This window comes from Malurus melanocephalus, unplaced genomic scaffold (genome assembly GCF_030028575.1).
Source record: "Malurus melanocephalus ecotype Western Australia unplaced genomic scaffold, MMel_1.1 scaffold_14, whole genome shotgun sequence".
In the NCBI taxonomy this organism is placed as follows: domain Eukaryota; kingdom Metazoa; phylum Chordata; class Aves; order Passeriformes; family Maluridae; genus Malurus; species Malurus melanocephalus.
This window is the reverse complement of record NW_026623246.1, coordinates 1,034,532-1,060,814: the sequence shown is the minus strand read 5'-3', so window position 1 is coordinate 1,060,814 and position 26,283 is coordinate 1,034,532. Positions and strand designations below refer to the sequence as shown.

The following is a 26,283-nucleotide window of genomic DNA, read 5'->3' as shown; positions in this document are numbered from 1 at the left end:
GCCTTAAGTAAAACTGTTCTGTCCTCAAATTCTAAGGACTATATCACTTCCCAACTGATTGTCACTTATGGCCCAGAAAAGGGGAAAAGAAATTTAGATTTAAAATTTCCTCTAACAGGGAGATTTAAATAAAAGATAAAAATCATCTACCAGCTTTGATCATGGGGAATTCTTGAAAACAATGTAGCTTCTCCACATAGCTAGAAACTATATTCAGTTTCCATCACCACTACTTTTCAGAAATTCAGGAATSCTACCTTTTGTGTTCAGCAAGACATCCCTTTCAGTTTCCTCTCTCTGCTTACCTGGGGTTTAGGACAAAGCCATCCAGGCAGCTGAAACGGCTTTTATGTTGCCTAATTTTTACAGACACAATGTTCTGGTAAAAGCTAAACAAATCTACTTAAATGTAAGAAATCCCATGAAACAGCTGGATTCTGGTTTTAGTTTAGAATGTTGACATTCAGCAGTAAGMTATGTCCAGGAAGAGTTATAATGCACAGGAACACAGGATGTTTGCTCCTCTGCCTGTTGAAAATAGAAATTTCCTGTTAATTTAGCAGACATATGACATTAATTCATCATTGTTTCTTTTCTTTTTAAAGTTTGCTCACACGACTACAGTGCTGACACAGGCATACTAACATCTCCAAACTACCCTGACAACTACCCTGTCCGGACTGAGTGCATATACACCATCACCGTGCGAATAAACAGACAGATCGTGCTGCGCTTCACCAACTTCACCTTGGAAGGGAATAAACGCTGTACCGAGGATTATGTAGAAATCAGGCAAGGCTAATTTTTTCTCTTGTCCTTAGTACTGATAACCATGTAAGTTTCCAAATCCACTTAAGTGTGTTTAGAAGCTTTAGTTTTAACTATACACTTTTCTATCAATGTGGGAAAAAGACTTACCAGAGAACTTTAAAGGCTACCTTTTCCTCCTCTCATCCTGCTCTGTTGTCAGCTTTCCCTCTTGATAAATTGCAGTTCWGTGAGCAAGTGGAGTATGTGGACTGTGTTCCCATGTACTGCATTTGAGTTGTTTTCCTTTGTGCAGTAACAAAGAGTTTTATTGTCTGTTTTGTTGACAAAACAAAATATATTTTCCATGATATTTGAAAAGTCATGGCAGTCAGGTGAAGTCCCAGGTGACTGAAAAGGGGAAACATTGTACCCATTCTTAAAAAGGGTAGAAAAGAGAACCATGGGAACTATTGACCCATCAGTCTCACCTCTGTGCCTGGTGAGATCATGTAGCAGATCCTCCTAGAAGCTCTTSTAAGGCACATGGAAGACAGGAAGGTGACCTTGAGATAGCCACCCACCATGCCCTTCAACAAGGGCATTCTTGACCAACCTAGTGGCCTTCTCTGRTGGAGTGACTGCATCAGTAGATGTATGAACAGCTAGAGATGTCATCTGCATGGACTTCTGTAAAGCCTTGACAGAGTCACAACATTCTACTCTCTAAATTGGAGAGAGAGATTTGATGGGTGGATGACTCAGAAGAKGAGGAATTGATTGAATTGYCACATCCAGAGAGTAGTGGTCAATGGCTTGATGTGCAGATGGAGATCTCTGACAAGTGATCCCCCAGGAATTTGTATTTGGACCAGTGTTATTTAATATCTTCATCAGACAAAAGGATGCATCATTGCATCAGAGGAATGGAGCGCTCATATGAAGACAGGTTTGGAGAGCTTGGATTGTTCAGAAGAAATTTTTTTACAATGAGGGTAATGAGGCACTGTAACATATTGCCCACAGAGGCAATATGTTGCCCCATCCCTGGAAATGTTCAAGATCAGGCTGGACAAGGCTTTGAGCAACCTGACCTCATTGAAAATGTCCCTGTTCATTGCAGAGTTGAGTGGCATAGATGACTCTTAAAAGCCCCTTCCAACACAAACTATTCCATGATTTTACATTCTGTTTTATGTTTATAGTCTTTAGACAGCATCTACTCCAGGATGTAACATGTAAAGCATGTAAATAATCTGTATTTTTCTATACTGGCATCATCATTAAACTTAGGCASTAACCTAGAGACTTCTAGGAAAATTTACAGGATAGAAATGAGTAGGAGAAAGTTAATATTTGCAGGAAGATTACCTGCTTACAGTACAGCATCAACTATATGTCCTTTCTACTGTGTGGCTGCAGATGTATTTGCACTTTGCAGTGTTGGTGCACCCATTTCTGTCTCCGTGAGCCAGCTCTCTGGGTGAGCCATGTCTGCAGAATGCAGTGTGTTTTTTCACTCTGAGCATACTAAGACTTTCCATTATCTCACTGAGCACCATGATAAAGCTTATCCTGAACATTATACCAGATGCTCTGTATGGGTTATTTCTTGGTAAGTGGTATCATATTTTTTAAAACCAAACARAATTCTGCTTGCTGAAGTTGCAGTATTGAGATTCTAAATTCCAGCTGAATTAGCTGGGTATTTTAAGCTATACACACAAACTGGATAAAGTTATGAAAACCTGAAAAGCTTTTTCAGTATTTTCTAAGTAAAGTGTTTCACTTTTTTTTTCTTTTTAAAGCAACAACCTGAGATTAAATTTGATCTGACTTTATTTTAACAATTAGCACTTTAATTTGGGGTGGCCCAAATTGTAAACAGGGATGATTTTTTTGTATCAATTTTTCACCTCAGGAACTGAAAACATTTATTTCTAGCAAAAATCTAACCCTGTGAAGAGTTCAGCATCATTAAATAGGTTTTAAGATATGGACAGAACATTCTAAGTACAACTCAGCACATTGCTGCTGCCATAACTGGATTTTTAGAATGTCTCTTCAAACCTGATACTGTTAAATGGGGTAGCTAYCCAAGTCTTAGGTAAAATGCCACTCTCTTTTCTTGTCCTGAGGTGTCCTCTGATAAACTGCATTCAGTCAACTTAGAAAATGGTTCATCTGACCACAGCAGAGGCCAAGATGCAATTGAGGAGAGGTTCTGGCACATTTCTTCAACTGTCAGTRACCTGAGACAGCAGCAAGCAGCTTAAGCTGAGAGGATGACAAGAAAACAGAGTGGCAAAGGCTGAGTTGAAATTTTTATCAAAAGCAGCTATAAACCTGTGAATATGCAATTGAAAGTATTACAGTCCACTTAAAAAGCATCATAGCAAGATCACACCCATATATAGATATAAATGTATCYATTWATGTCCTACTGACCTGTAGGGTGTTTGTAGAATGAAAGTACTTAAGGATAAGGTCCGGAAGCGATTGATAAGCAGGTTGTCACCATCCTTTTTATTCTAAGGCATGTGCAGGAGGAAAAACAGAACATTAGCTGTGTATCCTGATTACAGTATTAAAAATATTCCTGGAAATATTAATTTAGAAAACAGGAAAACAAGTGGTTGTAGAACCAATTCTGAAGACTAAGAAAGTATTTCAAAACAACAGTGAAATGAATTCAGAAATGAATTCCCTTTTTTGTGGTGGCAAATAATTTTTTTTTTAATAAGATAGTTCATCTAGGTTTTTGCCAGGCTAAACAGCAAGCAGTGAGAAAATTACTACTTCAAATTAGAAGATTGGTTCTACCAACAATCATTTGGTTGTACCAAAAATATAGAAAAGGTCTTGCCCTCTTCAGGACCAAGTCTACCTGTGACACTTCTCAAGCTTGTCATTGTGTTGGCACACTCTGAACARGCTGCTGAGATGGGAGAGTGGCATACCCAACAAGCAGGTGGTTGTGGTAGGGCTTATTACAGCAAATAGCAGGACTCCCTCAGTATCTGGTAGCAGTGKTTTTGTGGAAGATGAAGAGCCAGTGTTAGTCTTTTCCAGGCCTGAAAGAATGACAAAATTTTTGATTTAACACTTCTCATGGTTCTTGTCTTTGACCCAAGGTTTTTCTTCTCTACTATTCTAGAGATGGAGGCTATGAAACTTCTCCTCCCCTTGGAAAATACTGTGGTACAGACCTGCCTCCTGTTATCATTTCCCATGGTAACAAGCTGTGGATAAAGTTTGTAAGTGAYGTATTTGGCACAAGACAGGGATTTTCAGCAGAGTGGGATGGTACCTCAGCAGGTAAAATAATTGCATCCAGAACTATTTTACACATCTCATTTATGATCCTCTGTATTCAATTTCCCACCTYTTCCCCTACAATTTTTCTGCTTCCCATCTTCTAAAGTATGTCTGCTAATTATATACAACATGTATGCATTTTGCTAAGATCAAGGATATTTCTTGGGCTTTCTTTTTTACCACAGAGAGGGGCRTTCTATTCCCTAGGTATATAGTAGCTACAATTTCCTCTTATGCTTAGGAAAGCAGTAATTAAGAATTTAATGAAGGGGTTTCTTCTTTGATATTAGAAGCACTCTTAAATCAGATAGTTAATATTTCTATGGGCTCTCTTCTGGTTGCCAACACTGATGGCTAGATGCAGATTTTTGGGGTGCTACTGAAGACATTCAGGACATGTGCAGGAGGTCAATAGTGAGAATCTCACGCACCACGTCTTAATTCTCTTGTAGCTGTTAAATGTTTGTTTGCTTTCTCTGCTGTTTTCAGGTTGTGGTGGGACTTTGAYGACAGCCTCTGGCATCTTCATGTCTCCCAATTATCCTATGCCATATTAYCACAATTCAGAGTGCTACTGGTTGCTCAGAGGAAACCGAGGAAGTCCATATGAAATCCAGTTTGAGCAATTCCATCTAGAGAGTCACCCAAAGTGCAGCTTTGATTACCTTGCGGTAGGTACCCTGTGGCACTTTACTCCACAGGAGGCAGCTGAGTATGCTGAGTACAAAAGCCAGGCAAAATACAGGGCCTTGGCTTTCAAATATTCCTACGTGAACAGAGCTAGAATAGGAATGCTCCATATTGATGTGCTGCCTTCATATCCTGGAGCCATGAGAGGCAAGGCAGCAGTSTCTGTGTAGCTGCTGGTAAGAAACATATTTATGTCTAGATAGATAGAAAACAGAATCTGTCTATATCTTTTAAATTTTCTGTGTCTGTCTATATTTTTTAAATTTTCTGTGTTTTGAACCAAGACCTTCATATACTTTCTTAGTAAAATATATGCAAAAGACCACAACAGTGTCAATAACCATATTGTTAATCTGAAATTTCATATTTGAATTTTTGCATAAATTATTTGAAACTTTTTAATAAAATAGAAATGGAGTACAGTGTTCCCCTCTTGGTGACTAAGCCCCTAAAAACCCACCAGTATTCAGTTACTGGCTTCCTGTTTTTKCTTGTTTCTGAAATGCCTGCCAGGCTTCCTCTGAGCAGAAATTTAACCTCTTGTGTATCCAGTAAYATTTCCCTAAGCAGACATTTTTCAGGGGWAAATTAAYTGGATTTGTAATGYCATTAACYTTATTATTTTTTAATTTTTCTTTTCCTTAGATATATGATGGCAACAGCAGCAATGCTGAACAGATAGGTAAATTTTGTGGGTATCAGATACCACAAACRATCCATTCCAGTGGAGACACCGTGTATGTAAAACTAAGGACAGAYAGGAGTCTGCAAGGTGGAGGTTTCTTAGCCAAATATAAACAGGGTAAGTACGTAAAAGAAGAAAACATGTTTCTACAGCTCGTGTTGTCTTTGAAACTGCTTGCAACCCATGATCTTACATATTTATGAGCAGAGTAAAATGTRTAGAGCATATTACTGACCCAGATTCTCTAGTCTGCTATAGCTACAGAATACAGCTAAAAATTATCTGACCATCTACCTGTAATGGAGATTATCTCCTCCTTAGGAGAAAGCTGGTGAGGTGGCTCTTTATCTGTTACCTGCACCAGTGACACTTACCACTTCAGATTTACTCCGAATAACAAGTGCTGGAAGTCCAAAACAGGGAAGATTGGACTGTTCTTGCTCTTCTGCTCCTTCAGGCTCCTGACTTTTTAAACGAGAAGGCAGATAGAGCAAGGTTCTCTGATCTTAGAGCTCCTTGTGAGGCAGTATGACAAAGGATAATTGAGTTTCTGTCAGCCAGACTGCATCATTGTGGGTGCTTGGGATAATTTAGCCTATTTGGAACATTTTAAAAAGTTTCATTTATTTTATATCTTGTGGTAAGGGTAATACTTTACTTGCGAACAATCTTTTGTAAAATGGTGCTACCCCAGAAATACCAGAATAATAAGATTTGGAGAAAAATACAAGAAGACACATGATAAAATAAARTTATTTTATTCCCAGGCATAATCTTGAATACAGTCCTGTTGTTTACTTTTCTCTTTATACACTTTATACTTTTTTTAATGCTAAAATGCACATTGAAAGAYATGTAAGTTCATCTCATACAAAGTGATTTGCAAGCATCATTGTGTCCTCTCAATATGACATGCCCAAGTGATAAGGATTGCTGTAGGTTTATAGACATGTAGTTGTCCTAGGTTTGGACAAAAGTTAATGGATTACAACAAAACAGAACTATTCATCCTTGCGTGACACGCACAATAATTAGAAGAGGGAGAGAGCCTTGGGTCCCTCATTCCTTAGAGATCACTACAGATTCATCTACCACGTACTTTTCAGACTGCAATGTCAAGGGGATATATTAGAAAACGTTCCCCCTCCCTTTCATTAATTAAACAGAAAGAGCACTTTCAAAGCACTCAGATGTAGAACCTGAGCTAGCAGATAATGTGATTTACATTCATATTTAATTCCTGAAGATGCATCAGAGAAAGCTTTTAATGGTATGCCCAAAAGCTAAAATTATGTAGACAGTATGTTATAAAATAAGGGGATGCTTAGATACCAGATACATTTACACGTACATGAAAGAAATGTAATGATTAATTGAAAAATCTTGCAAAGGAAAACATGGTATCAAGTTAACATTCAAAGGCACCTTTGTGCCTGATATGTTTCTAATAAAATCCTGATGGCAGGGCGTAGCAGCTTTTACCCGTCTTGCATTCTTCAAATCCCATAATGTGTTCTTCGTCCTGCCCTTCCAAAAAGTCATATGCTTCAGTGTAACTTTGCAGGCAAGTTCCACTCCACTCCACCTGACCCTGACCTYCAGCTGCACCCCAAGCATTTTGAAGTACTGAAAACACAGACCTTGCTGCTCTCTAAATCGTTTGGATAGAATAAAAAAAACTGTGCAGGAGTTAGGTGTACTATCCATGGTGACAGACAATGGAATAGTTATTCAAGTGAATCTCAKCTATTTCTGCAGTTCAAACCTTGCAGATTTGCTGCACAAAGCAAACAGCCTCTGCTCTCTGCCTTCTGCCCACTTTTCTGTGCATTACACTGCTCTGCCCCCAATCTACATTGTATGCTGTCTCCAGACAAGGGATTGATTGCCCATGCTGACGTTTTTTATCTACAGGGAAAGGTGGATACAGGAAAAGGAGACTCACTGACCTAATGCCATCATTGTAATTTTGTTCTTTGTCTAGTTTAGTTTAGTTTGTTTACTTTTATTTTCTCTGCACTTCAAGAAAAGCTTTTATTATTCCAAGTGAGTGTCCACTTCTTATGCTAAGATGCTATTGAATGTCTCACAAGGAAGATCATGGCTCTTTTAAAAAAATTTCATGATCCCTTTCTCTTCCTAGGCCTAGAAAACACAGTATTAGTAGTGTACTTGGTTATTTTAGTCAGGGTTAGCTGAAATAAACCACTTTTATCTATTAGTCAATAGTTGYTGAGCAACTCCCCAAATTGTTTCAAATGACAGGGTAAATTTCTATAATTAGTTTTAAAGTCTCACAYTGTAATGCTATCAGTAAGTTTAATTAGTAATTTTTGAGGTATTGGATTAATAACACTATTCAAAAATAATCTATTACCAATTTTTTTTTTCAGTTTGCCATGAAGTGCTGATTGTTAATCGTAGCCATGGCATATTGGAAAGTTTAAATTATCCAAATGATTACCCATTAAATGAGCACTGCAGCTGGACTATCCAAACTACCAAGGGGAACACTCTCAACTAYAGCTTCACGGCCTTTGATTTAGAAGGTGGATCTGACTGTGATCGGGACTTCTTAAAGGTATGTGCCCAGATTCAAGAAACAAGAAAAATCAAGTCTTTACCAATAAAGAAAAATAACAAGGATGCAGAAGAGCAAGGGGAAATTTATCTTACCTAAATTTAACCATTGCAGCTCAAGTGTTAAATCCAAACTATTTAAGCCTGTTTCCTCAGCAATCAGTAGGGAATGAAGCATTGCTACCTTAAGACAGGTGTGTGCATCTGGGAGGGTGCATCATTCTGCAGGTGCCTACGTTTGGTRCAGTCTAGCTACCTCCTCAGTTTAAATGTCCTGGCTTTTATGGGTAAAGTKAGATACTGTGATTCAGCTTCGTGCCAAGAAGAGGAAATCCTGAGATCCGTAAACTGATTGCAAAAAGGCTATGACCCCAATTATTTTCTTCTTGCTTTTATCTAAGAAGGAGTGGGGAAAGTTTGAAAGCTTCGATGTGTTTAATTTTGACATTTTTAAAGGGACAGTTGCTGTCTCCTGTTTACACTTTTCATAATTCATCTGCAGCTTTAAAGGAACTGAAAGAAAATGAATGCATCCAACAACAAAATGTGACATTTTTATGCAAATGAAACCATAGAGTCATTCTAAAGCCAAGTRCCTTTTACTTTCATTTCCTCAAAAAGTGTTTCAAGGACAAAAAGATGTTTTCTTGAAATTTTCTAGGACAACTGAAAAGGTATTTTCTCTCAGTTTTCTACTTGGTACTGTAGGATGTAGAGTGTAGTCATGATCACTCTATACTATGGATTATAATCTCCAGCCTACAATTTTGCTGTTTTGCTGGACTAATTCATCCTTCAGACCTCACCCTTGTACAGGATGCCAGCATGCAGCCCTATGCTCCACTTAGGTTTCTGTACCAGAGGAACAGAAATTTAGAGAAGCCTCAGAGAAGTCGGCTTACAGCCAGGGAGAGGGCTGYGGAATGGTAACTTTATTTCTGGGGATGCTTACACTGAGGTCTTGCAGAAGGTTCAGCAACAGACCCATCTAACCAACAGATGGGCTAATCTGTTCCTTCTAGATGTCCTGYCTTGCTCCCTTTACCTCTTTACTATGGCAGCTTTCACAGCTCAAAATTGGCAGTGAACTGGCAAAAGTGATGTTCTTCCAGCTTTCTTCTCTTTGTAACMAGGAATGGAAAGAAAGAATAGACATGTGAAGAAAATAAACAAAGGAGCACTGTATTGAGAACTAACTACTAAACCCTGGTTCGTTTTTGTGAGGAGGCTGAAAAGGAAACATTGGAGCCAAGTGGAGAGGCCCGGGCTAGTCTCAGGGTGCCTAAGCCCTTGACCCATGAAAAGTAGGAGCCCTGCACACAGTAGCCAGCCTGTGAGGAGCAAGAAAGCTGCCAGAAGACACTATTCTAGACATAAGTCAAGGGTGGAGGAATAGTGCCAGAGGCAAGGACCTGATCCAAAAGCACTTAAAAGAACAAAAATAGAACATATTGGAGGGAGTGAGGAGACAGAAACACTTTTTGCTTAACAGTGTTTCAGTGCTTTCAATCAAAGGAAATACAGAGTGAAAGAGGTATAAAAAAGAAAATACAAGGGGAAAACAGAGTCATGGAAGTGTGTTAAGGAAGCMTTTATTTGCAATTCATGTAATGTTACTTACAAATCTTTCTTCAAATGCCATTAAGAAATACCACTTGGAAAAGATGTTCTCATTTGGTTGTTGCATACTGCACAAATGTGTGCCATAGTGTAAAAAGAGAACAAGGCTGAACCAACTAGGGAACTGAATAATGTTTGCTCCCACCCTGCATCTTGCGAAAGGGGAACATATTGGCAAAGCTTGGAGTGCTCTGTGGTGTAGGGGAAAGGGGGAATCATCTGCAACAAGCATACAGTTCACTTYCTAAGCAGACTTGCAGATATTTGGGACTCTTCTGATTGAAATCCATGTGGAGTCTGACACCACTGCAAATTGGAAAAAAAGTATAATTAAAAGAAACTTCATAGCCATTCAGCTAAAATAAATTACTTCTCTGTCACATGCTAGTTTTGAGATTCCTTTCTTGCAAAGTGGACTAAGAGGGAAAATATCTGATACTTCCACTGAGTATAATAGAGACATAAACCTGTTCTCTGTAGTCTAAATAGGTGATGCATGGATCGTAAGTCAGAGTCCCTCACTCTTTTCCTGAAGGAAATGGGCAGCTGTTCCTTAGATACTTTCCATGTAGTYGCACTCATAAACCAGTGGCCACTGGTACTGATCAAATGCTCTTTTTCCTAGGGGCTTTTAAATGTCCTTTCTATCTCCTTTTGGGTTTGTGGCAGCAGCTCTCCTATCTCAGTCCCTTACAGCAGGTAGCAACACTTTGTTTTCTTAGCTCTGTGGGCATCTTTGACAGCCATGGCAGCTAGCAGATGGCAGGCTTGGTGACAGTATTTCATCCTTCTTGCTGGGAGGCTGGGGAAGAGGATGAGAGTTAGCTGTGAGGTTGGATTAGGTGATGATCACAGTTGTAGTGGCAGAAAGAGTAAGGAAAAGTGGTATATGATGCAAAAGGATGAGACTAAATGTTGCAGAGGTGTTATGGCAGTGACATGACCTGCCTTAGCAAGCTACAATCAAGAAATGGCAGTTGCAAAAAGCACCCCAAAAATAGGAGAGCCATTTTTAAAAGTTGGTGTAAAAAAACAGGTTTATGGACATGTGGACATATTTTTATAGTCTCAAACTAAAGCTCTAATTTTTTTTAAAAATCTTTCTGAATTCTGAAGGAGAAAGTCATGGTGCTCGGTGGGACAGGGACAGCTAGACTGAGCAAGCTGCATTCCTGAGTACTGCTGGATCTTGCCTGATGGACACAATGGTTTTGGTCCCAGTCTCCATACTGGAAAAGGCCTGTTCTTCAGCTTTGTGTTTAATTATGACTGACACTCTAACCCAAACTCACATAAGAAACAGCATTTTGCCTCATGACTAATTTAGTCCGATATACACAGTTTTTTGCTATTTGCTCCCTGGCTTAGTCCACATCTGAGTCAGAAGTTATATATGTAATGTCAAAACCCAAAATTTCTACACATGGGTATTCCTTGTGATTTCCAGTTACCAAAGGTATTATTATGCTATAGAGCAAATAACTGTTTCACATAAGGAACAGGAAAAATATAGTCAGATGTCCAGTGAGTACGAGTAAGTACAAGTACAGTGCATGGCTGTCCCAGACTGAAATGCAGCCACAGCTGTACTGTGACAAGTCAGCAGTGTATTGTGTTACCTATTTCCTTTTCTCCTTTGATCATGGGATGCTTCTTGTCAGCCAGGCCACTATTCCACCAGCTGGCTGGTGTGACTCATGGTGAGCAGCATTTTCTCTCTGCAGGGAGCACTGAGTGACTCCAGCTTGGTCTGGTCTGGRCAAGGCCTACATCTCCACCACATTAGCATATACAATTATTTATACCTGGGTCAAGAAGGAAAGAAAAAAAAACCCTGTTATTCTGACTTGTGGCAGTTCTCTGCCTTTGCATGTAGGTGCCAGAAAGTGAGAAGGGGCAATGTGGGACAGAGACAAAACTGCAGTTTTTTTATAATGTCAGTTTTTAGCATGAGTCTCATAGGAGCACTTTCCCAGCAAATAAGCACTGTGCAGTGTTTCATGTCCTGTCAGAGGATGTTGTCTCATTGCTAGTAATGCTCATAGGATGTGTGACATTTTGAAAGGAGTTTTACAGTGAAGTTTCAAGAGTATGAAATCTTTATCACCCCTTCTGATAAAGAGATGAATAGAAGTGGCAATGTAAGATACATTGTAAGACACAAAGTGTACCAAATACCAGACTGTTTACTGGTGATGCTACACTAACTGTAATTGAATTGGATGGTCTTTAAGTTATATTGCTTGCTGTGGCTTGGCTTAATAACCCGACATTAGTCTTTCTAGAAGAGTCATGGGTCTGTAACTGGTGAGATATTGCAGGCAATGACATATAAATGTCATTCTTTCCTCTACATTCATCAGGCTATCAGCTGAACAAGCATATATTTAACTGCCCATCCTTAATGATGAATTACCTTCTTATTTTGTATGGCAGAACAAAATCTCTGTGGAAGCAAAGTAAGGGGAATGTCATGTTTTGCACTGAAGATCTGAGTCCTGCAGTGCAACTGAAACTTTCTCCTTCCTTATCCAAGAAAAATATTATTGGAAAACCACTTATCATTCTGTCTTTCAGTGACAATCTCCCTCTATGTTCTTCTGCTCAGAAAATACTATTGCCCTTGTTGTGCAGTCTGTTTAGCATCTGCTTTTATTCAGTACAGGGATGTTGTGGTTTAGGAATGGTATTCTCCAATTTAGTRTTCCCACTAAAGCTATGTTCTGCTCCCCTTTCCCCCTCCAACTGGAGGCATAAAAGGCAAAGATTAGGGGTTGAGATAAAAAAATTAACAGTAACAGSAAGAACGCTAATGACAGAGGGTATAAGAAAAGAAATATTCATAAGGAAAAAAMCAACCCAAACTGTGATAGATAATACCAGACAGCTCCCTCTGCCAAATTTTCTAGGCCASAATAAGTCCCTTCTTCCTGGCCCTGTTCCCTCCCCCTGACAAGGAAGTGAGGTGTACAGAATAATTTCCTGCCTGGCCATGGCCCCTCCCACCTACTGCAAGAAATTAATGGTGTCCTGRSSAGAACCAGGACAAGGGAAGTCTTGSCCAGCCTTTTGCAAGATGCCAGCAGCCTGATAAGCAGATAGCAAAATTGTRTCAGGCAGCAAGACAAGTTTCAGAGCTCTCAGTGTGAGTTTCACCCCTTTGGTCTGTGCATCTAGTGTCAATGATGGAATTATCATTGGGTTAAGGCAAAAGAGGATTTTATGAGGGCTGCCTGATAACAGCAAATGCTTCTCTGCTGCTGCAGGCCAGAACAGAGTTCCACTTTGGACTAGACCACTGCCTTGCTTGCTTACTGTCAGTGTACTTAAGCAGACTCTTTCAGTAATTAGGCTCAAAGTGATTTAAATACCATTACACGATTATATGAGGAATATTATCAGATGAATATAGTAATTAATATGGTATCTCCTCCTGAGAACTCTTTCATTTCCTTCTGGTCATAACAGGATATGTCTTTTTTCCCCCCTTTTTTAAACCACAGTAGCATTCCAGGGATGTGCCATAATATCCTTTTTCTCCATCTGGGAATACTGCATTAGATAATTGTCGCTTGCACTCATCTGGTCATCCTCTTCTTTTATTAGCTTAACATAAAAATATCTTACCTTGTTTCTAGTTTTACTCCATCTTGCAATTAGTAAATATGCTTAAACTATATTAATGTTATTACATTTTATTTATGAGTGTGTCTTTCTAAAGTGCTGCAGGAATGCTTCGAGCACAGGCAATGGCTTTTCTTACGGACATGAATTGATTTACAAAATGTCACTGGTTTAGTCCATTGCCCTGGAGAAGCAGATRATGTATGAAATATACCCACCCAGGTCCTGCACACAGACATCAAATCACAGCCTGCTGGCCAGACTGACAGTGGTATCCATTAACATATTACCATGCAAGCTGGCAGTACACCAGCCCATCCCTGAATTCCTTCAGGGGGTTATGGCCCTCTGCAAGAAATCCTTCAGTGTAATACTGTAAGGATAAAAGTGACAATTCTCCTCAGGTTTCTATGTCAGGCTTTACCATTGGTATACAATGAAATCTTAACTCACACAGTGATTTTCAATGAAAGATCTGGATACTCAAAAGGAGAGTGTCAGGCTGAAAAGCTACCCACCCTAAAAAAGGCTGGCTCAGGGCTCATACTTCTTGTTTTTTAGTTGCCTGCATTGGCAGAATCTAAGTACACTTTACGTTTGCTGTTTGAAATGTTACGTAGAAGCAAAACTACAAACGCACACAAAATCCCCGACCCCTCACGACAGCTAAATTTGTAGTGATTACAGGGTTGCCTGGTGCCTACAGAAACCTCARATGACAAGAAGCACGAGTGGAGCCAGCACAGACTCCTCTTTTGGACTCACGAAATGAGTCAGACATTCATGGACTAGGCGTTTTCCACACCCCTGCCAGCTCATACCAATGTGACTTTGCCTGTTCCTTCAGAAAAAAAAAGTGTGATACAACGAAATGACTGTGACATACCACCACATGATGGTAGTGTGCATGCCCCTTGTTGGAGGAAGAATATTTGGGATTMATTAGTAGCAGTTGGATTCTTGTTTCCTCTGTTCTAATTCTGTATTCCAAATTTTGCTGTAAAGCCTGGCCAKCATCTGTGAGACTGTCTGCTTATCACTCAGCAGAGGTGTCACAATRAAGAAATTACATTGTGGCTGGAGAAACTCCATTAAAATCAGTCAAAGCTTCCCCTCATCAAAGGGAAGTCCCCCAGAGAGCTGAGAAAAAAAACCACAGTCGACTTTGAGGAAGGTCAGGTGCACTCCCTGCATTGTTTCCATAATCAAGCCTGAAAGCCTAAGAGGCTGGAATATTTCCCTTCTGTCTCCATTTGCTGAGACTGAGCTGCAACTTTCCTTGGTTACCATAGATACATTGCATGATGCAAATTTTCTCAAACAGGGGGGAATTCCCAGAGCCCATCCTGCCCTCTCTGGCCCCTTAGAGTGTCAGTGTGATGTTCCTTTCCCTCACAGTTCAGTTCATCTGGGCTGGCAAGGCACAGGAGAAGCACAGCCCTGGACAAGAGTCAGCAGCACTGCAAAGTGCTCAGACYACCCTGGGCTTTTCAGAGCAGGCACACTTCTCCATCCCCCCAGCTGCTGTGTCCTTAGGCACAGACTCTCCCTTTGTAATGAYATTTTCTCACAAAAACAGCTTTCTGCTGAAGAATAACTTTGGAAATATTATTGTCCCAAGCTCAAAAGMAGTCCTGTTCCTTCCACCATGAGTGGATTATCACAGCAGAGGATCCACCTCAGTTTCTGAGTTTTGGGGAAAGCAGGCACTGTACCAAAATAACAACAGGCTCATCACAAAGGYGTGGGTCCCCAGGCAGTTCCTTGGCTGGCAGTGGCTGCAGAGACACTTCAGGGATCCATCTGGATTCTGTCCACCACAGCGTGGGGATTAGGTGGAGGTGCTTTCCCAGTACAGTTTGAGAGATTTAGAATGGCATGCTGAACAGATAAGGTTGAGTGCAGATCTTGGGGTTGACTGACTAGGCAGATGTCTTAAAGGCATTCTTTTCTTCAATGGCAATTATTTCCTGCTCCTATATCTAAAACAATTATAAAATTTATTCCAAAGATACACTCTGCATTTCTTACATTCTTATCATTCATTCATCACTAATGAAAAACATTGGTTTCAGATAATTTGAAGAAAATCTTTCCTAGGAAGGCGGAATGAGCTGATATTACTCTAGTTTAAAATCTTTGTTTTCTTTGAGAAGGAAGTACGTGGTAATACAAGAGGTGAAAAAATTATTTTAAAAAAAATTACTCCAGTGTATTGTGGATTTTAACATTGCTTGGAATTTTCAAAGGGCTCTGAGTATTTCAGGCTCAGGTTAYGAAAAAAACCACAGACTCAGATAGAAGTCTTACAATTGAAAAACTAGACATTTATTTATTTCCATATGTTGGATAAATCCAAGCAAGATTAACTAGTATGCCTACATRTCTAAGTGATGCATGATGTCAAACTTCATTGTACTATAGAATAAAATGGTTCATTAGCGAAAGTGTTTCATTGTGACATGAGACAAGAAAGTTWCCTATGGTGGTTAGAGCAATGACTTTTATCATAGTCATCTAGGACATAAAAATATTTAATAATAATATTAATATATTAATTGCAATGAGTTCTTGAGGAGGGCCTCTTCCTAGTGGCAATTGCAAACTCTTATCATCATCCAAGCCAAGCACAAACATATTTTGCTCTCCTGTTTGTGCAGAAATGTCAAGGCTCCATGCAGTCAGTCTCTCAAAGTGTCAAGCTACCTTTGTTTCTATGGAACAATGTCATTGTGGTGCTCAGCTAGCACATCAGTCCACATCCTGGACCTTTAATTTGTTTGTTTTTACCCTCTGGCTGACAGACCTGCAAGTTCTTAAGTTTGCACTCTATCCCTTCTGGAAGGAAATGTATTGCTTGGAAATTAATTATTTTTGTTTGTGTTAATTCTTGTTTCAACAATTATTGGTGATCTCTCTTTGGAGTGCATTCTGTTACTTGGATGAGGATTRTATTGTCTGGTTTTTGCTTCTTTTTGTTTTCTGGTAATATATTTGTGGTAATGCCAACAAAATTTCCTTTCCAAAATTTCCTTTCCTTTCATTTCCTTTCAGGAAGAGCTATTCAGAAACCTGTAATCACTGCCTCTGGTGTTTAGATCTAAACAATCCCATATCAGCTTTCCTGCTTCWAAGAGGAAAGGGATACTCGCATGTGTCAGACTGTCCTAGAGGCTCTTACCATGGGTGGGACACTCACAGCTCTGTTAGTCTGATTCAAGGCAACTCCTCCTTCCCTGAGTTCTGCAAACACAGCCCAGGACCATTGCTGCTCATCCCTGGATAAATGTTTTCTGACAGCAAACAGTTTGTTTCAAGACTCAATTGGAGACAATTATTTATATAATTACTCATAATAATGCTTCATTCATGACATCTGATGACAGTATTATTTACAGTACAAAAAAATGAGAACTGTCAGTATTCATAGGATAGATTTTCCCCTCATATAAAACTRAAAGTTTGTCTTTGATCTTTATCACCACTTGATTAAGACTATGTATTATGACTAAATAGCATMTATAAGCAGCTTTCTTCCAGTGCTGATTAGGCATGGGCTTTTCCTCTGTGATACTTTTCCTGCTGAAAAAAAAAACCCATGCCTTTCCAAGGAAATATAGTTCCCCAAGAGAAAACTGATATTTTGCCCAACCTGCTCCCCTCCCCCACCTCAGTTTTCTGCCAGCAAAATGGAACAGATGGAATCCCACTACCAGTCTGAAAGGCTCACTTCTCAAGACAGAATGTTTGACAAGGCACTCGGCTAGAAAGATGTCCCTACCTCGAGTATGTCCAAATAGAACACATTCAAAGTTTATTTTTCCCATGTTCTCTAGATCTTAATTTCTTCCAAGCAGAGGAAACTTCATTTTCCAGTCAACTCAGTCCTTGAGCTCCTGCTTCAGTTCTGGCAATGAGTTTTTCTGTGACACAGGTCACGCCCTTTGCTTTGCTTCTGCAAAGAGAAGTGAACAGCTGTGGCCTCCAGGGCATCATTACTGGTGCTAGCGATGTATTTCCAGGCTGAAGAGTCAGAAAAGCCAAAAYGTAATACTGCTGACCATGGTGCCTCCCCTGGGAGAGTTGCCCAGGCCGGACCCTTCCTGCAGCCTTTGCTAGTCCTGCTCTCCCAGCCCCTTTCCAATGTACAGCAGATGGTTTTCAGCTGCCTCTTCATGGTGGGGCAGTCACACAGCTTGATCCATCCCTTAGAGAGCTGGTACCTCCCCTTTTTACTTTKGTGTCAGCCTGTAGACTTGCTCCTAGGCAGAAAAGGAATTTCCTCCAACAGTTATTGAGCCCATGCCTAATAATTCATGTGAATGTAGCACATCCCCACCTGGGCCCAGTGCCGGGGTGGAGACTGATGAAATGGAGCATTCTGCTTGCTGCTGGGTAATTGCTTTGGCTAAAAAGGAGAGGCTAAGGATCTGAACAGGCGTTGCAGCTGTTTGCATATTTTGCCTGTTGAATTGACTGCCAAAATCATTATGAAGCACTAGAAGTTTCTGGTGGAGGCTAACTGAACAAAAAAATGTATTACAAAACCAGTATGTGCACAAAAGGGGAACAAGCACTTTCTTCCCAATGMGGAGCTGGAATGGAGGCAAATCACCAGTTCCTGGAGTCCATTTGGTACAGAGGTGACTAATACACTGCCCCAAAATCCAATTGTCTTGCACAATCATAAGGAGTATCTTGCCTCATATAGCCTGAAGAAGAACCCTCCCTCAATTTGCAACAGTTTAAGGTAACACAGCTGACAAAACAGGACCTTACACAAGAAACAYTATCTCAGAGATCAGGAGAGAAATTGTGGCTCATGAGAGCTGTGTTCAGCTTCAGTTTCACTTGCCTCTATTTGAGTGAGAGCAAAAGGTGGTTTGAGAAGTTCAAAATGCCCTGTGAAAACACACAGCTGTTCCCTTCATTTAGAAATGAAAGACAGCTTAAAAAAACGCCGCTGTAATTCTAGCAGTCGTGGTTCTGCCTCTCTCAATGAGTTACAGCTGGTCAGGCACTCAAATTCCCTGCGAAATGCTGCTCTGAACTCAAACCCACGGGGCAGCACKGCATGAAAGGATTGCCATAGTAACCATTCTTTGTGTCTAGAAAAACTGATGGACTGTTTTCAGAGGAAATGACAGAAATGCGGCATTCTCTGTCTTAGATAAAAATAATACTCCCTTGATGAATCAAATTGCAGGAGACGTATGAAGTTGGTTTCTTTTTGGTTTGGGTTTGAAAGTTTCTAGGTATGTTTTAGTCCATAGCTCTTTAGAATGATTTTTCATTTGTAATCACTGGAGCTAATGGCAGATTGTGGTTATGTATCTTGACATAGTTTTTGCTACTGTTCAGAGCACAGATGCATGATCTCCACATTGGTTCATTCTTCACTATTCATATTTTTCTSGTGTAAGATTTCCATGGCTTGAAGCCACAGAAATATGAGTAGTAAATACCACAATGTAGTCAAAGGAAGTACTATTGAAAATATAATTGGTATCACTTGATTTAATTTTGCTGAACTTATGCCTTGAAAGAATGTGTAAAGCTCTCACTCTGGCTTGGAAGAAGGTCGTAACTGTAACACTGGGCATGGGACAGCTCATCCATCAGGTGATCTTTCAAAATTTAGATGTGGAAAGAATACAGATATTAGACACCTGTTCAACATATTGCTGTCTAATCTTTATGACAATTTCATATTTCTCTTCAAACACATCTGATCACTACCAGCAATGGGCCTGCAATTAGAAACTTTCAGTCTTTTCTGAAATCATAGCAAATAGAATGAYAGTTCAATCAAGCTGCAATAGACTTAGTTTGCTTTGAGCCTTTAATTGTATTAGATTAATGGTCTCTAGTCATGAAATAGGCCATGGAATATTACCATAGAATTATTTCTGCAATTTGTCCCTAACTTCTGGCAGAACTAACTTTTTTTTTTTTTTAATTAAAAAAAGACATTTAAACTCAACTGCCTGCTAGAGGATTTCAAACCAGTCCAGTAGATTTCTTGGCCTCAACTATGTTTTCAATGAATAACAATATTTCTGAAGATTCTGCAAGACCAGCATCTTTAATAGAAAGGCTGAGGGTTTAATTAGGMATTCCCATATGTAAGTCTGCCAGAAAATGTGTGCAAAAATTAGTATTTAGCATGGCTAATCAATATTTGCTGTAATATGCTACTTGCATGGTATGACTTATACAATGCTGAATGTAGCAGWATTCTTAATAGAATCAAAGATATGTGAAAGAGAGAATTGAATGGAGAGCAAAGATAAATAAACCTTGGCTGTTTTTCTAGAGATCATAGATTTTATTCTTTGCATGAAGAGAACTTTACGGTGATGGCTTCAGAACAGAGAAAAGTTTTTGTTGAAATTCTGAAAGGAAGCATGCCAAAAATGCACAATGAGAATGTTCAAACATGGTTTCTGTGCCAATAATTTGCTGGGTTGTGTTAGGAAGATGTGCTTTGTGAGACAGAAGACCAGATGAAATGTCGCAAAGTGATAATAAAGCACAAGGGTTTCTGTTTTTCTAAACTTGAAGAATCATAGTAAGCAAGGCAGAAATAATAAAGCAAGTCCTGACTTGAAAATAACCAGCAATCTGATATTGTAAATCAAAGGCAATTCAGCTAAAATGTCTCATCTTTACTAGGTTGGCAAAAATTACATTCCTTACACCTGAAAAATAGCAGTGGGGCATAGGGTACTGGGTGAGAACATAGAGGTGTGATTTGCTGRATTTGAAAAAAGTTACAAAACTAGAATTTGAAAGATGATTTAAACCTGTTTGGAGACAACAAATGTCAAGAAGTTGAAAAGCTCTAAGCATCTACTCTCGCCTCATCAAAATATGAATTGAATGTTTTCATTTAATTGTGACTATATGACTGCCTTCAGACATACTTTAAATATTTAAGTATAGAAATATTTCCCTAGCATTTTGTTGTTTTGATTGTTTGGTTGATTCTAGGTTTTTTTTTAAGAGTGGTGATATTTTAAGTGTGGTGGAGGATTTCTCATTTGTATTTGAGGAACAGAAAGATTTTCAGGCTGGCTACATCTAACAACTCACTAATTGTCAAAATACCATCRCATAGAATCTGACAAGGAAATCAAATTTCAGAAGCATGGCTCAGTCCAGTTTTCCTCCAAAGCAAGACTCTAGMATAAAATTATAAAACCATGAATAAACACATGTGAAATTTCCATGTGRTTTTGAAGATTTACTTTACTTCTGGTTTTCAGTTTGTCCTTACTACTCTGGAGGTCCTCATGATGCTGACTGCTTGGTTTCTCCATCAGAAGCCCAGTCAGCCCTCCCATCAGCTGAGTGCAGTCTCAAAGAGAAGAAGATGTAAACAGAGTTGTCACCAAGGCATTTGGAGGCACTGAAGAYGTTAGATGCATGGGCAAATCAGACYCATGATGTGCTCTTTTTCTTTCTATTTCAGTTCATTGCCATTTGCCCTTTATCTTCTTCCTCAGCAACCCCCAAYACACACCAAAACAGAAACAGAAAAACCTTCCAACTGCACACAGTGTGCAGCCAGGTTTAAGGACATATTGGCRTTATATTTATTCATTATTTTATCCAAATCTTTCCACACTCCCCAGGCTCATATCGCTGTGCAAGGGTGGCCAGCGGGAGACGTGTCACTGCTTTTTATTTGAAATCCGGTATGAAACATTGARTTGGGGAGCTGCTTAATTGGGGAGCTTCTTTTTACTTACTGGCATATTTTTAAAATTTCATTTCAGCTCTATGATGGACCTGATGCACAATCCAACCTGCTAGGCACTTTCTGTGGACAGTCTCTTCCACTGGCAGGGAGCACCACAGGGACCAGCCTTCATGTGGAGTTTTATTCTGACGGTCTGAATGCTAGAAGTGGGTTCCAGATGCTATGGCATGTTAATGGTAAGTTAGCCAGGTTTCCTCTGGGAAGGTAGGTTTCCTTCCCTGTATGTGTAATGGAGTCCCAGCTCATGCCACCCTATGTCATCTAAATAGAAATAACCCATTACAGCTCTAAATCCACTGCATTTCCTCATAATTCTTCACATACTTTCCCAGTGTATGTTTCTGCACATGTGCAGCATCAAAGATCAGCTGATTGGAGACTGAGAGCTGTCAGTGAGACAGGCTTTCATTTCCAGGAGTAGGCACAAGGATGAGGGGTGTGTCCAGAATTTCTGTGCTGAGCAGGAGATARATGCTGTTTCAGGTTACTGTGAGTCACTTGAGCTTTCTAATGGGAACATTTGGCCCTCAGTGCTGCCCATTTCTATAAACTTCTGTTTCCTGTGCAGGCTTCTCTCTATTTCATTTTGTGGTGCTTGTTTTCTTGGGTAGTGCCCACTTCCATCCACCCCAGCCCCATTTCTCTGAATGAAGTAACATTGGCCAGGATGTGCTTTGGGTGTTTGCTCTCTCGTTCTGGCACACCATGAAAACTGTCACAGGCTTTATTAAATATGCAAGCATGCATGCCAGCTATTAACAAATCTGTAATGATTGTACAACTGCAAACTGTGTTTGCTACTTCTTCATAAGTGAGGCTACAAATGCAATATTTTTCACTTTGCTTATTTCACAGCAATTGTGGACTGTAACAAGATTCAATTGTTTGCTGTTGTGCATCCCATCAAGGGGGTTCCAACCTTGAAAATAATTACATTTCCCCAGTTGCCCTGTGTGTCTAATCAGCTCGCAGCATTGATGTTTGGCAGCATTGTGGAGCAGCTGAAGTGTGCTGCAGAGGCCCCACGGTGGGTTGCTGAGGTGTAAGGCGTGCTGTGCTCGCTTTCAATGGGAGCTGCTTGCCCCCTCCCCAGACTGCCGGCGCTGGCGGGCTCCCAGAGGGCTCTGCCGGCTTCACGGCGCTGCCGTGCATTCAGCGGGGTGAATGGAGGAGCATTTCTGAGCGAGGGACGAACCCCGGAGGAGTGGGACTGTAGCAGGAGCCAGAGGGGAAGGGCTGCAGCACAAAGGTACCTTCTTGTGCTTTGGGGTGACGTCATTGTGGAGCTGCACAAAAGAAGAAAAAGCACAGGCTTTTATGCACAGCCAGATGACATCAGTTCCATACAGTAGCCATGGTGCTGGGTTAACTTGCTTTTCTAAAGCTCTCAAAGCTTTCCAGAATCTACCCCCATGGTAAACAGTCTTGTGCTTTCTCCCCTTTCCCACCCCTCTGCACTMCTTTTCTGCACTGCCATTCACTTCTCTGTCAGACAGCACTGCCCTTATGTTAATTCCTGGACACTAAACTCCACCCTAATGCTGCTCAGGGTCCGGACTGCTAATGTGGGGCTGTGTCTAAGCAGCAGACCAGGGRCTGTGGGGTCAGATAGGCTTGGTTCTTCGGGAATGCCATTGCCGGCTCAGAATGTCACAGCTGTGACTTCTGACAGCTTGCAATGTGACTGCAAGTTCCTCCAGAGCTGACCGCATTTGCCAGCTTTTTGTTCATTGCAAGAATTTCCTTTTCTTTCTCAACTGGTGTCATGCATAAATATGGCTATTCCTCCTACTCTTGGTGGCTACATTGTCTGGTTGCCCTAGAGTGGATAAAATTAGCTATGTCCCTGTGGTCGGGGTGCTACATTTACCATTCCCTTCTGAAAATCTTTCAAGTGCATAAAAAAACTTCACTGGAAAAAGTCTCSTTGTCTAGGGGAGCTGATCAGGAGATGCAGCCTTTTAGTCGAGTATTTCAGAGTGAATCATTTCGGTCCCTTCTCCCTGAGGGCAAATCCCTAGGGGAATCTACACCCAGATCTGGTAACATCTCACCTGACAAGAAAATAACAGAGCTACATATATTGCTGAGAGAAGAGCTTTTATTTCTGCTCAAGTGACAAATGTGTGCTCTAGAGTTCAAGCTGCTGTGAAGTATTTCTCAGGCTGTCCATGTGCTCCTTAACTGGCAGTTGTGAAGCATCTATGAGATATATATCAAGGACATTCACATGTGTTGATGGTAAAGAGAGCAGGATTTGTATTTGCCATGTGCCCGATACGGTTTGTTTCAGATATTCTTCCCAGCAGCTTTTTCACAGTTGTGAGGTGGTCAAAAAAAGACAAAAGCTCACATCACTGATAACTGATGTGAGTAGCCCCTCCTGCCACACATGAAACAAAACTGTTTTGATTTAAACATTTGCATCTGATCGTTCCAGCTGCCAAGGAAACCCACTCTAAAGAGTGTTTTCTTTGACCAGGCTTTCACAAAGACAGAATTAGTAACTGTTCTTATGAGAGTGCTGTTATTTATGCTTAAAAGTGTCCTGTGTACTTTTAACTTGGATAGAAAGGTCTAGTGCAGAGAATTCAATTTAAGAATTATTGTGGGTCTGAAATAACATTGTTCATCTAAGGGGCTTTCATTGATGAGGATGGATTTAGAATTGATTTGGCTAAATCACAAATGTTTTCTTCTGCAGTTAGGGCCTCAAAAGGATTATCTACCAGTGGAAAGCTTGAATCTTTAAGGTGCTTATTCTATTTTCACTCTATTTTAGGAAGCTTAATATAGGCAAATATATATGGAGGCATATATTGGCCCTTTGAGAAAGAACAAACTCGTGGTAACAGTCTGGATATTGCAAAGATGGAATGCCAATTAAATTGCTTTCCTTAAAAAAGTCTAAGGAGGCCAAGAGGGCAAAGGTCACTCAGTGCAAAATTACACCAGTGACAACTGTCATATCTGAGAAGATRCATATTTCCTAGAACTGTCACTTACTTTATTAAGCATTGTGCATGAAGGAGCTCACTGCTTTATACATACATCAGCATTTCATTGCAAGCTCACTCATTTGGCTGCTTGATTGTCAACAGAGCTTATAAATGTAATTGTCTATTCTCAGCATAGTTCAAATTTGCATCCAGTATTCTGCTTTCTGTTTCACRTTGTCAATGTATGTGTCAGGCCAAATGTTAAATAGTTTGTTAGTTCCTCAGTGAAGCACTGCAGAAACAGGTCAGATAAAGATGCAGAAGCTGTTCATTGCAAACATTTGTCAGGCATCCATTAGGATTACTGCACAGAATATCACACTGCAGGTCAGCAAGGGAACCGAGGTCCAGATTTTCTCAGCCTGATTCATAGCTCTGTTGTTGATTTCTTGTGTAACCTTTGACAAATTGCCATTTGTTCAGTTCCCAAAAATGACTATTCCTTTTCAGCGTCTTTCTGTCACATTAASTCTAAGGATGAACAGGGTCTGATATTAACAAATCAGAAAGCAGAAAAAACCCAAAACAGTATCTCACTTTAATTTTTACTCTCTTGCATAAATCCTTATCACATTATTCTTCTTCATCCATTGGACAATATTCTATAGCCAAACGTACCCAAAAGAGCAAAAGTTTTCAGAATCAAATCAAATTATACTTCATGAGAGTATTAGTGTACTGCAGGCAAACAGTTATAGTACATGCTCCTTGCAGTTAGAGTCAGTTTATGTTTACTGACATGTTTCACCATGAGTACCACAACTGGAAAACTCTGTATCCTTTCATTTCCCTAGCTTTGATTTTACAGGAACAGTGCCAGTTCACWTTAACCTTTATGGAAGGGATTTTTTTAGCATGTGGTTAAAACATACCCATGAATAAATCTGAAAACTTTAAAAATAATAGAAGTTTCCACAGATTACAACATTTCTGTTCAGTTACAATTATTTATGAGAATAGGGATTCTGCTTTGGTTAATGAACACCATCTGCTAATCAGACAGGCAGTAATATGGAAAGATCTCTAAATCATCCCTTGCACAATCTTCAAGAATACGTAGATTTTAGTCAGAGGAAAGCAAAACCACCAAATATATGTTTCCTAAGTTTTCTGTTTGTTGTTTGATTTCCTAGCAACTAACACCAGAGTAGGTAGTAGTTTTCAGCATTTTTTTTCAAGGGAATTCCAGGRCCTTTATACCACTAAAAGAGTATCTCCCCTTTCTTATTTTCTTTTCCCTCTGTTTAACTGCAGGGCTGAAATGCCCAAAATTTCTGCAAGGAGGTCGGCACAAACTGGTCATATGCTGTATGCAGTTCAGCTGCAAAAACTTTTCCACAGTGCAGCTGTCTGCATTTCATAGCACATGGCAAGACCATGTATTTCTGTGCTGAGAAAAACTTTTTAAGATGTTTTACTAGGAGAAAAATGGCTTGGCATTATTCACTATTATTTCAGTGTGAGCTGAGGAAATGCAGCAATTTATAGGTTCTGCTTCTGCATTTTTATTTCTCCCTAAAGACCACATTTTTTTTTTTACTTTGTTGCTATAAATAGCACAAATTCCATTTATTTGAATAGAATCACTTATTTGATGTTTGCAAACAAATACAAACATTGGGAGAAGGTTTGTATTCATATAATTATTTATTCATAGAACTTGTTAATCAAGGTTTTGTAAGCATTTGAAAAAGTTATTCTATCATTACTTGAGTTTTCTCATTTTGCTGTTGTAACACAGCAAGTAAGTTTAAATTTAGAATATTTGTTTTAATCTGTTAAGTTTTTATGCAAATATTTTTAAAAAAACCAACATCTATATTTTCAGAAAAGCACAACAGAACTGGTTTTTATCTCTGCCTTTTAAAGAGCAAAAACATCATGTATAGACTTCCTGGCAGCTGACCAGAGAGTTGAGAGATGGTGCTTCTGCCTCTGACATGGAGGTTTCTAGAGGCATATGCTGGTCAGTCAAAAAAATACTGGTGTGAATTTCACATATTTGCAAAGATCAGTGAGTTCTTTTTTTCAGCTMTTAGTCAGTGAATGCTTAGGCATAAACTCAAGTAATTCTGATTTTTGCAAACAACTTATAAGAAATGAATCTCAGAGACCTAACCTTTACCTCCGTTTTACTGGTGCAGCTAAGAATCACTCCATTAAAATAAAAAAAAAATAGCCTTTACTGGGAACATTTTTAGTTGGACGAAAAGAAATGGGACATTAAAAACAGTTTGACCTTCTTACTCATGTGC

At 39.7% G+C, this 26,283-nt stretch overlaps 1 protein-coding gene across 1 annotated transcript in view; it reads left to right on the top strand.

The window, feature by feature from the left end:
* Positions 1 to 26,283, top strand: part of CUBN (cubilin) — a 141,568-nt gene that overhangs the window by 34,585 nt on the left and 80,700 nt on the right. Inside the window, exons 23-28 of the mRNA XM_057383343.1 lie at positions 606 to 792; positions 3,905 to 4,065; positions 4,555 to 4,736; positions 5,401 to 5,557; positions 7,834 to 8,021; positions 21,046 to 21,205. Coding sequence (XP_057239326.1) covers positions 606 to 792; positions 3,905 to 4,065; positions 4,555 to 4,736; positions 5,401 to 5,557; positions 7,834 to 8,021; positions 21,046 to 21,205 — 1,035 coding nt within the window. The remainder of the gene's footprint in view (positions 1 to 605; positions 793 to 3,904; positions 4,066 to 4,554; positions 4,737 to 5,400; positions 5,558 to 7,833; positions 8,022 to 21,045; positions 21,206 to 26,283) is intronic.